The sequence below is a fragment of the Cryptomeria japonica genome, chromosome 7 (assembly GCF_030272615.1).
Source record: "Cryptomeria japonica chromosome 7, Sugi_1.0, whole genome shotgun sequence".
Classification (NCBI taxonomy): Eukaryota; Viridiplantae; Streptophyta; class Pinopsida; order Cupressales; family Cupressaceae; genus Cryptomeria; species Cryptomeria japonica.
Window position 1 is genome coordinate 573339449 of NC_081411.1, and position 12753 is coordinate 573352201.

General features: G+C 37.3%; 1 protein-coding gene across 1 annotated transcript in view; it reads right to left on the reverse strand.

The window, feature by feature from the left end:
- Window positions 1–3415: 3415 nt before the first annotated feature.
- LOC131073103 (F-box protein At4g00755) overlaps window positions 3416–12753 on the reverse strand; it is a 45063-nt gene continuing 35725 nt past the window's right edge. The window contains exons 2-5 of the mRNA XM_058009475.2: window positions 5966–6379; window positions 5635–5813; window positions 4561–4679; window positions 3416–4259 (exon numbers count right to left, since the gene is read on the reverse strand). Coding sequence (XP_057865458.1) covers window positions 3926–4259; window positions 4561–4679; window positions 5635–5813; window positions 5966–6379 — 1046 coding nt within the window. The 3' untranslated portion in view covers window positions 3416–3925. The remainder of the gene's footprint in view (window positions 4260–4560; window positions 4680–5634; window positions 5814–5965; window positions 6380–12753) is intronic.

Genomic DNA, 12753 nt, shown 5'->3' on the forward strand with positions numbered 1-12753 from the left:
CGTTGAGGCAGCCTATAGACACATTTGGTGGACCCCATGTTGTGTGCATGCCATGAACAATGCACTCAAGGACATGGGGAAGATAGACTGGATTAGAGGAGTGGTCACCGATGCGAGAGATGTGCAGATGTTTATCTGCAACCACCACACTTCACATGCACTCTTCAGGACCTTCGCGAAGGAGGAGTTCTTGAAACCAGTTGAGACTAGATATGCATCCTATTTCATTCTCTTGGAGAGAATGATTGAGTTGCAAGAGGCATTGCAACTCATGGTTATGACTAATGAGTGGAATAGGTGGGCTGAGGCCAAGAAAGAGCAAGGGAGAAGGGTGAAGGAGATAGTGAAGAGTGATGTGTTTTGGACTAATGCGAAATACATTGTCTCTATCATTACTCCAATATTCCAGGTGATCAGATACGGGGATGGGGATGCACCTAACCTTGGAGAGGTATATGAGTGCATTGACTCTATGCTTGACCAGATGAGGGCTGTTGTGCGAGTGAAGGACCCCTCTTTAGCATTCTACAATGAGCAAATCCAACCTATCATTCAACGTAGATGGGACAAGTTGAACACTCTTTTGCATATGGCTGCCTTTGCCTTGAATCCTAAGTGGTACAAGGCTAGACCGGGCAGACTGACACCGATTTAGGATGATGAGGTGAAGGCGGGTTTCTTTAGGTGCATAGAGAAGATGTTTGATTCCAGAGATGTCGGCACAATGCGCACTGAGTGGGGAAGATTTGCCACTCTTAGAGGTTATTCAGATGCAGCAAAGATGGATATAGACAACATGGCACAAGAGGACCCACTTTTATGGTGGAATTGTCATGGCCCGAAATCTTTGACCACCACTCTAACCATCCGTCTGCTATCCTAGATTTCCAATTCTTCCGCTGCTGAGAGGAACTGGTCTACATATAGCTTCATCCACTCTCTTAAGAGGAACAGACTTACCTCTAAGAGAGCAGAGAAGCTTGTGGCTGTACACAGTGCTTTGCGTCTCATTGACCGCAAGACACTCATGTACAAGGAGAGTCCAGCGGCACGATGGGATGTAGAGCCAAAGGAGCCTTCACAGATTGATGAGGATGATCCTACCACTTCAGATGCAGGGCTAGTTGGTGTGAGCTTGAGGGACCTTGATCCTCAGGAGTCCAGCAGTTCCAGTGAGGAGGAGTTCGCAAATGATTAGAGGCCTCCATTAGCTACAATTTGAGTTTTCAGTTTTGTCATTTTGTATTTGACTCTAGTCTCTTTTGTAATGCTATTGCTACACGTATTTGTATTTGGCTACTCATTGGTATGATGAATCATGTAATCATCTTTATTATTATAGACTTTGCAATGGCATCAGATATTCGTATTTTCGTTTTCCTTTTTCGATATTCATATGATAGAAATGAGAAATCTCCAATTTGACAGTTTCATTTGTCAATTTTTATTTACTTTTAGCAATTAGTTACGTATCACTAATCTAAGCAATCTTGGTATTTCCTATAGTTTCATTTGAAATCTAATTCTTATACTGTTATACTATTATACATCTTTTCAAAACTAGTTTTTCAAGTACTATATGTATATGTATAAGTATATGAGCACCACCACCCCGCCGCCGTTCCGCCCCCATCCCCAAATTTAGACCCTTGGTCCCCCCATCCCATCCCCGCGTCCCCCCGTCCCCAACGCCCGTGGAACACTGGTATCACCACACTTGTCCATTCAGTCGAGAAGCCGCATTGAGTGACTTTGTTAAAAATATTCTTGATGTGAGGAGCAAGGAGCTCTATTCCCCATTTTAACCTGCAGCCCATCAATGTCCTGTGCCTTACCACTTACCAAGTTCCTAAAGAACTAGGGATGAAAATATGCGCCGACTTATATAATTGCTTCCACGTTTGCCTCTACCCTATAAAAAGGTTTGGAAACTCGGAGAACTCGTGTAATTTTTACCTACCCAACTAGGGGCAAAGCTATTTTTGAATTTCAAATAAATGGGTGACGATTTACCCCAGCTAATTATGTTGTTACCGTGTAAGCAGATTTGTCGTGGAATGGTATAGTTCAACAATGAATTTTGTTTCTCACTATGTGTGTGACCCTTCCGTCTAGAGAGGTGTCCTTTGTATACTTCCCAATATGAACAAAAATTTAGAGGAACTTTTGATTCACATAACAGAATGTTAAATTTTTCATGGACCAGTGAAGATGCTAACCTAGGACCTTTCATTTACGGCCAGAATGCTCTGCCAACAGCTACTGGCCCTTATAAGACCGGCCCATCTTTGGTTCTCATGTAGCTTATTTCAAACACCCCCTTAAGCCACATTAGGTGATTGGGACTCCTAGCCTAACCTGTCTCCAATACCATGTTGAGCTTTTCATGGATCACTCGCTGCTGTTGTGCTCCACCGAGCTACTGGCCCCTATAGGAGCAAGCCATCTTTGATTTGTGTGAGACTTGTTTCCAACATAATAGAGGGCCATGGGTTATTGGATTCTGAATATATTACTGGATGTTCTAGATCTTGTTGAAGCAATGGTGCTCAATGGAATTGATTTCACCATGCAAGGGTATTGGTCTCCAAGGTAGTTGCAAGCTATAGAGTTGGCTTGAAGACCTTAGCACCTTTTTCTTAACCAGCACGAGAAGAAACAAGCAAGCAAAACAAGAATGGTTAATGCTGCTAGAATTTCTATTTGCTGCAGCCAACAGAAAGAATTAACGTAAATTTGTATTAGTGTGACTGACAGTAAATAAGAATTCTGATACAAGGTAAAAAGAGCAATTTAGAAAGAGAAAGATGAGAAAGGGGAGCGATTGAAAGAGCAGGGGAAGGAGGAAGATCCCCATTCTCGGTACTTCTTAATATACAGTGTTGCAGGTGAAAATAGAAATTGTTTTACATAGCCAAAATGCTCTCTATATCACTTCGTATTCACGGACCATCTGAATTAAACTCCCTCGATATAAAAAAATTGTATTTGAGCCTAAGCGGAAGAAAAACAAGGTATCTTCCATGGAAAACAAGGTAATGATAAGAGTACAAATATTTGGCAGACCAATCACTAAATAAGCACATAATTCTTTTTGACTCAGCCGGTCAACAATTACAAATAGATTATATATTTTAAACTTTCTAAGTACATTGAATGCAAATTTGTCTAAATTTGAGATAAGAAATGACTGATTTGCCATTTTACTAGAGTTCATCGTTTTATGCAGGTCTTTAAGATGCAGCAAAGTTTTATATTAGAAATTGGACTGCAAATCTCGAAACCTACTTTATAAATATTTTGCTAATATTTTTCTTTTGTGTGGACCTTTTCAAAGAGGTGTTATCTGACAAATGAGGCTTAGCAACTCAAGTCTTATCACATTAGTTATATGATGTGTCACACCGAAACCAACTGTTTCAAAAATCTCTATAATTCAAACTTACAACATATAGAAAATGAAAGACTCAAACGAGACTCTTCAGTCCCTCAACAAAACCACCAAATTAATCTCTTTTCAGGTATCAAGAATGCCAAAAGATAGTGTACGAGCACAGACAATGCCCATGCAATGAGAACCACTGACCTGACACTACTCAGCAATCTGTTAATTTAACCAAAGAAAAACATCTAAGCAATGTTACACTGCACAGAGTTATTCACTTGCAACAACACAGCTTTTTACTGTTGTTTGCTGCAGAACACTGTTTGGCAGCCTCTCAAATGTACATATTTCACTGCCACTACTAATCTGGCTGTCAGTTCACACTTTGCTGCCACTACTTTAATCTGGTTATCAGCAAAGAAATGAAACAAACAGAAAATGCATATCCTGTACACCATTAAATCTTCCCACAATATCATTAAATTGAGCACCTACAAATCCCATCTCTGGAAGAAATTAAAAACCATTCTACATGAAAAATTAAAACATAGCAGAATTGTCATCTAGATCTTCCTCATCTGAATCAAAATCATGTGGAGCAACATAATTCACCACACCAATATTACCCAACATTGCAAGCACCCTTCCGGCTCTGATCTGCCGTATCCTCTCTGCAATAGAATTCCAAGTTCCAGATACCTCATCGTCGGAAGGAACTCTCGAAGCATCTTCCAGCATACCTAGACATTCTCCATTCTCTGCATACTTTGGAATAAACTTTTCTGAGTGCTTTAGAATAAACTTCCTTGGCTCACCTAAAACCTCAAGATTGAAGAAAGAGAGAGGTCTTCCAACCACATACACAAGACAGATACTGCACAGTTCACAAACAAAATGACAATCATATAATGTACACCGAAAAATAATATTAAACAAAATTCCATACTGACTTCGTAAGTGACAAATACCAAAGTGTACAGATTTAAGAATCCCAAGGCCTAAATAGACATAAATTTCTGAAATCAATGCAGTGAAAATTTATAGAAAATATGACCATTGTAAGTATTCAATGATATACAAGATACAAACTCACAAATAGATAATACTGGAATGCAATAAGCATACAGATCAGAAATACAAATGTAAAATCCAAATATTTCAGGATATCTGCTTACCAAATATAATACAATCCATCCATCTCTTGTTTTTGAACCCTACCCAACAGTTCAACTTGCAAAATGCCCCCAATGCACAAGACTGGCCTTGGAAGCTTGAAAGTCTGCAATTCGTCCTCCTGGACAGCAAGCTTCCATTATAAATTCCTTGAAATAAAAATATCTAAATTACAAAATATGGACTCAACAGAAATTACTTACTAAATACACATTGTCAAAACAGTATACTTAAAAATAATATATGTAGGATAAGCTAAAGGGATGCTTTGTTGCTAGATTTTCTATTCATGTCTTAGTTATCTTGAGCAGGACAACTACCCACTGAAGCCATTATACCATATATCTATTAGACTAATGTATGCGACTGTAAATTGCACTTTATTGAATCGACATAAAAAGATATCTACTGATTATGATGACCATTAATTATTTATATTATTGGCATTATATTTGCAAGAAATGAAACATGTAATCACCCTAGCCTCTTAACCCAGAATGTTATAATTCAGCATCATATTTCAATCATTGTACTAGCCTGGACCTTTTAACAATTTGATCTGAGAAGGATGAAACTTTGTAGCTGCCAAAGAAGAACCCACAGGGAGTGCACGGTAATGCAATCACAACAACTAAGAGAAATCAGGATAACCTATAAGAACAATGCCATAATAACTCTGAAATCCATCCTGAACATTTTCGATAAGTAATCTCTTGAAAGAGGTGCAATTTTGTTTAACATTCTCTACTAATAAGCATTATTGACATGCATTATGGTATGAAGACCAAAAAAAATCCAATCACAGATTCACAAACATTGAGAGAAAAGTGAAAACCAAAGCACAAGTTTGAAATTTTGGGCAACATATCTTAATAGAAACATCAACTGTTGTTAATAGACATTTGTCAGCCAAGTACAAATGAGAGAAATCGTAACTAGGTCAGAAACATGCCAAAGAAACGCCAGAGAAAGACTCACACCATTGACATAGAGTCTTGCATAAAATAATGAATACCAGTTATTTTACTCTAAGCAATCCATCCATAACAACTCCATAAAATATCTGTAGAAGATACCTGCTCCATTTGGTAAATAGGTGAAACATATGTCCAAATATAATCTTCCGAGACAAATTGAGAACTTGACATGAGTCTGTCAGATTTTAAAGTATTGCTTTCAGGAGATGAGCTAGAATAACCAAAACGAAAACGGACTGCATTTGCTGAGTATATAGGATCCCCCCTCTGGAAGTAAGCTGAATAACATGTTTTAATGTCCATATCAGTAATAATCAATAAGAGACGGAACATTATGTTTGTTAATTTATACAAGAATAGAAAACTGAAACTTGAAAAGAAATACAAATATTATATCATGAACACAATTGTTCGCTTGGATTTATACAACCTCGGAATGGACGGATTTTAACTTCATGCACAACGCACAAGTTTGAGTGTAATGCATAAGTCAATGTCTCAGGAACCTCACTATTGCTCTCTCCTTTACTTGACCAATAGGATGGCCTTTCAGCTTCTTTGTGCACTGGATCCAAAGTATTAGCAATAGTTTCTTGTGGGTAATTGTCAGTGCTAGAAGCACAAATAGATTCATGAATGCAACTCGCTTCTACAGGTGGTCTTGAAACCTCACGAGCTAGGACAAAATAAATTTTATTTTCTCTCTTTAAATTCTTCCACTCTGAATCTTGGCTGGAGCCCGGTCTTACATCTGTGCTCATTTTATCTTCTGCCACAGAATCAAACATGGATACTTCTGGAAATTTCCTGCTAAATAGCTCTTTTATGCATCTACTTTCAACCACTGCAGCAACAGACACCTTATTCAATTTTTTTTACAATAAAAAGAAACCTTCAATTTGAATTTAACTGGGAGCAGAATAATAAAAATTCAAGAGTAGCTATTTACTTCTGGAAGAATTACTAAAATATACTTGATGTGCGGCTTAAGCATGCACAGAAAAATTTGAAAAACAAAAAGTCCTCGAGTGCCACATCTGTTGATGTGAAAGTATCACTTTAGCAGGTTCAATTTTACACTCCATTTTTTTCAACATTGTTTAATCCACCATCTCATACCCTATTTTAGAACCTAGCATTTATTAACAGAGGTGTAATTACAAATTTCAAAAGCATTTCAAAGTTCCCCCATCCCCTCTCACAGCAACAAAGAGGCAGCCTGCAAGAATATATGATTCCACTCCAGACAAAATGGTAGAATGAATGAATTGTTCTTGAAGCCTCTTCCCAAGAGGTGATGATCTATCTACTACATTATCTTATCATAATAACAAGGATGGATATAGTTCTAAAGTCAAATGGTTGCCACATCATAGCGTTGAAAAAACAAGAGTGTGCCATCGTTAATGGGGCAGGTCAATAAACAAGAAAATCCGAGGACTAGAGGGTGTTGTACTGCCCCACTAGAAGATTGGTGTAAACCTATGTTCCACGGCATTTTGAAGACGGGGAAGGGGGGACTGCAGGGGACACGTTTCTGGGACATCCCCTAGAGGGCCATTTTTAGGGGACAACAGGGAACGACAATATACAAATTTAAATATCTATATATATATATGAATTTTTCAAAATATATTAATATATTATAGAGAGGGAAAGAGAGAGATATGTCAATAACTGATAACAACAATATCATTTGTAAATAAATCTTGAGGGTAGTAGTACAACAGCATAATAAATTTCAATAAAGCATTATAACAGCAGTCCCAAACATCATAAAACCATGGTGCATCAATATCCAAACATCTCAAACATGTATCCAGAAGTCTCAAACATCAAAATACAACAATCTATGAAACTAAGCCTCATTCAAGCTATCAATATGCAACGACTTCAAACCATCTGAGTCACTATCACCCTCTAGCAAATGTGGATCATCCAATGGTAGCCCGACCAGTCCTGGTTGTTGGGTTAGTGTTTGGTTTGGTTTTAACTCTTTATGTCATTTTAGGGTTCTTTTGTGGTTTAGAAAAAAAAAACCTATTTTTTTTTGTTTTTGTAAGCTGGAATCATTCCCAGCCGCTGGGGATGGCTAGCCATTTTGGGCACAAGGGGACACAAAGGGGATGTCCCCTTGCCATCTCGGGGATAGTGAGATGTCCCCAAATGGCTGGGGACGTTTCCAAGGATTTTTGGTCGAGTTGGGACGGTAAGGGGACGTCCCCTTGGCGTCCCCCCATCCCTGAAACGGCACGCATCCCCATGTAACATAGGTGTAAACTCAACTTCAATTCACTTCTAGAAGAAACCCTAAAGACTTTGGTATTGTTTGCATACTAAGAAATCATTAAGGAATTCTAGTTCGAGTAGCTTCAAAGGGGTTAGTGAATGGAGAAAATAATGAAGCAAAGATTTAGGCATTGCTTTTGGACTACAAGTATGTGATCATTTGAGGCTCAAAAAGGTGCCAGCGGAGGGCAACTCCATGGTTATCATGAATCCTGCTAAGAAAAGGACACCAAATTGAAAGATAATTAGTATATTGAGCCAAATTTAGCCATCAATAGATCGATTGGAAGACAATACAATAAGACATATGTACGTGGAAATTAACTCCCATGTAGATAGATTAGCAATTTTTGCAATAGATGTTGAGAAGGGATATATTGTTGGTAAGTCTTTAGACGTGTGGAAGAAACTAGACCCAATTTGTTTAATGATGACCCCATATTATTCACAAAAACAAACCTCTCACAATGTCGTCAAGAAAATTGGTCACACATGCAAGGTGAAGGGTGTCCTTCACCAAAGTAGGCTTTGGCACATAATGCATCGTGAGTAGATATGCAGATAGGTTACATGACAAGATTTTAAATGTATCACTTCATTTTCATTCATGCCAACAGTACCTCTCTAAGATTATGGATACCAAGATAAGATTGGTTGCCAAGAAGCACCAACATAGCCTTTTTGGGTGAAATAACTAGTCGTTGGTTGAAAAAAGTATTAAGGTTACTATAGTGATCATGATACATGCAATTAGGGTGACACTAGGTGAATTACTCCTCTCCACTGTAAATAGCCATAAAGTCAATACAAACAGTTATTCAATATTTGAACGTCTTCCTACAAGGAAGAAAATTGAAGTAGGTCAACAAGGTTGTTTCTAAGTCCTTGATTAAACCTTGGTGGTGAATATGGCTCGGAACCATCTTGGACATTTCTATTAAAAGGCTTTGTTTTCATCCTGGAACAAGATATTAGCCAATGTTCAATGCAATCCTAGCAATTCAAGGTGATCCCATTTGTCATTTTTGTCACTGGGTTCAATGATGATCTGCACAAACATCAATCCAAGTGGGGCATAGAATTCTTTAAATTTGCCACATGAGCTGCATAATCCTTGGGAATAGAATAGACCTTCATCATTGACACTACTAGATGCAATGAGGAAGAGAACTTTGAGTAATAGGATTAAGATATGGTTTGTGGATTGATAATATTATGTATATACTTATAGCACTGTTAGTATATATTAATTATAGTTAATAGTACAAAATCATAGTAGTATGTCTACATGAGTCTTTTGTAAGGTGCCCTACATGGGTTTTGTTAACAAGCTATTCATGATGGAGCTGCCACAACAATGTAAATTTTCTGGTTCAATACATGCATATGGCCCCCAAGGCCACTTTCATTGAGCCAACGATAAAAGACAAGAGTGTGAAGAAATTGGAGCCCAAACTTGATGATGAATTAGAACCATTTTATATGTGCAGCTTTGAGGGCTATTTCAAAGACAAATATCATGGACTTTGTCTAAATTTAGTAAACTTTGTTCAAGCCACAAACTTTCAAGTGGTATTAAGTGCTATGCCGCATCTTATTGCATCTCTCCACTAATAAATGAGGTGATATTTGGGGACTACAACTTAAATCTAAGGAGATGCCACTAAGCTTCATATGCCTCGTTTAGATGAGAACCATTAGCAAGGATGAAAATCACCCTCATTCAAATTATTGCATTTAAGATTTCTTTGTTACCCCAATTCTGTCACCAATTCTAAAGAAACTAGAATATGAAAGACCAAGGTTGACTAAGAGATTCAAAGTATTCCTTGAAAAAGGCTCTTAAGGTTGGTCATAATTAGGGTGAGTTGTTCTTTCATAATAATGGCATTGTCATAAGTGTATGGTCCATTATTGCTCAACACGAAGTGCAAATATGAGTGCCAAAGATAATAGCAATTTTTGAAGCAGTATGGCAAATGCACAATTCAAATCTAGAGCATTTTAGAAGCCAAGAAAAATTAGGTTTTTTCCCTCCACAAGCCCAATTTTCAAATCTTATCATTTGGGAGAAAAAGAGATATGATTGATTGGAAGACCTCATCAACACATTTAGAATACAATTTAAGAATTTTAACGTCCATGAGACCAAAGATAGCAGCCTATGGGACAGACAACCCTACTGTTCTTGTTTTTTGAATTCTTGATCTTCAGATATTCAATTTGATAAATGCCCCCCATTTTCTCAATCATCTTCTCCTTGAACAAATCCTATAAAAAAGCTGACCCTAAAATACTTGTGTACTTGATCCAAATGTAGTTGTAAGCTTTTAATTCCAAAATAAAGTGCTTTATCGTTTCCACTACCCTAGCTATGCAAAAGACACAAACTCTCTCCCTGTCTCTTTTGGCCCTTTTCATCTACCCATTTTCACACCAAAGATGATGTGTGCTGGTCCTTAACTAAGGTAAGAGAATCTTTTCTTTCCAAGGGATATTAACCCCTATATAGGAACCTTGTTGATGGTTGGAAGTGAATTAAATTTCTCAAGGTAATATTTCTTCTTTCTCCCTAACAACTTTTCCAACATAGACCTAGGAATTTTATCTATAATAAAGACATTTATTTCTTTACTATTATTAGGACATGCATTCAAGTGAGTGTGTCATTTGTTCATCCACATGTTTTGTTTCGTCCAAGACTTCTTTCACTCAAGATATCATTGAAGACAACCTTAAGGCCATCTATTCTGTTTTTTTTAGATATCTTAGGACACACCATAATAATGGCTTCAATCAGAACTATTCCTATTTCAGCTAGAAGAATCTCACAGGGGACAAGACTTGCTTCCTATTTTAGCCAGAAGAATCTCACAAGGAACAAGAACTATTCCTATTTCAGATCAAGATTTTGTTTGCTTGTGATCATGCATTTTTAAATCCTGTCTACTTGTTTCCATTTTGAGTCTGAAGTGTTGCTAGCCAATTTGAAACGGAACTTGATGAAGCCAAACCATGTGATCCAAAAGGCTTTATCAACATCATGAGGAGTAGTATAGGCCATTCAAGGTATAGACACTAATACCATGAGAAGAAAAATTTAATTAGATGTTGCATTGAAAGTTGATAAAGATCAAATTAGGAATAGGTGGAAATGCATCAAACTTGTCGAGAGAAAACATCAAAATGATCCCAAGTACAAAGATGCATTCTCAAAAATAAAAGACCCGAGAGAAAGAATGAAAGCCAAGCTAGACAACGTTATACTCTAGGAGTCATGCTACCCAAGGTGATCCAAGCAAAGGTTGGAGATCAAGAAAGAGAGTAAAAGAGGGGCTTGCTATTAGGCCCCATCACCTAGTGGGTTAGTTTCTCAACATGCAATAGACTATGTGCTTGATGTAATTTCACCTCATAGAGAGGTATTGTCCCCAATGCCCTCATCAAAGGGCAAAGCTTATGAGATTGCAGCCACCTTCTTTCCACCAAGACATGGTTAATCAACTCCAATTGAAAGAGGGTAGATTCATGAAGAAATCCCACTTCAACCGTTGGTTAGTTATGATGTGGAAGTGGGTGAGGATTTTGTGCCAATTGATGACCCTATCAGTGATATTATAGCTTCCCCTATACATCATTGGAGAATCACAACACCTAATGCACCAATAATATTGACACTATTGCAAAATGGTCTAGTTCTGAATGACGTCAAAAAGAAGGCTTGTGAAGGATTCTCTTATGATGAATTCATGAAAACTAAGAAGTTCAAAAATGTTGTGATCAAATTGATAACTAAGGATAGAGTGTGAAGAGAAAATACAAAAATTATTGACTATGAGCCTAATACTATTCAATGTGCACTAACAACTTTTGAAGTGACACAAGCCAATGACACCTAAGCAAGGGAGAAAGCTAGTAAAGGGTAGTGGAAGCCTCCAACCTAAAAGAAATATAGAATCGGCCATTGAATTAGATAATCTCAACAAGAGCAAGGAGGGCAATATATTTGAGAGTGTTGAATGAGAAAGGAAATTTTATTGAAGGTCTGAATTCAATCCAAACCATGAGACTTTGGCAACATGACCACCTAAGCACAGTAGCAAACCTTAAGTCTAGAAAGACCCACAGGAATTATTTGGACAATTGATTGTGAAAAGTGTTAGATGGTTTCAGCACCATAAGTAACATCCTAGGCAATACATACTACCCAATTGTGCGAAGCAACAATGAAGAAGCTACAAGCAAATTATGACAAGTTGCTACAAGAGAATGCCTAATTGAACCAAGAATATAATGAGGAAAAGGCAAATGCATAGGTACAAACTCAAGGGTAATATTGCTGCATCCTAGTACACCTAAAAATATCACTACTCTAAAAGAAAAAACTTAAAGAGAGTTTGTTAAAAGCAAAGAATGTAAAGGCCAAGCAAGATATTGAAGAGCTGCTTAAGGGCATTCTCAATACAAGAGTGCAAAATCTTGTAGATAGCTGATAATTTATGTAAAGGTAACACAAATTCCTAAGAAGCCCTGAATCAAATAAGAGATTCTAATCTCAAGCTGACTGAAATAAATGTCAAATGGTTTCAAGGGTAGTTCTCATGAAAGCAATATGTCAAAATCCAATATGCACTAAGGACCTCCAACAAAGTTGCAACATATGTGGTCACAAAGTTGTTATATGATGTATCTACTTTTATGGGAAAAAATAAAAATGGTCTTGAAGGATACCATTGAGAAGTTCTGAAATCTTATTGCATCTGACATTCCAAGTATGCTAGATACAAAAAGAAAATTGAAGATTACATGGAGCTACAAGAATGAATTTAATGATTAAATATCCGCCTTTATGTGTCCTCTATTAAAAAATAAAAAGTTAAACCCAATTTTGTTCACTCATCAAATAGATAAGGCTTTGGTTCTTGAGAC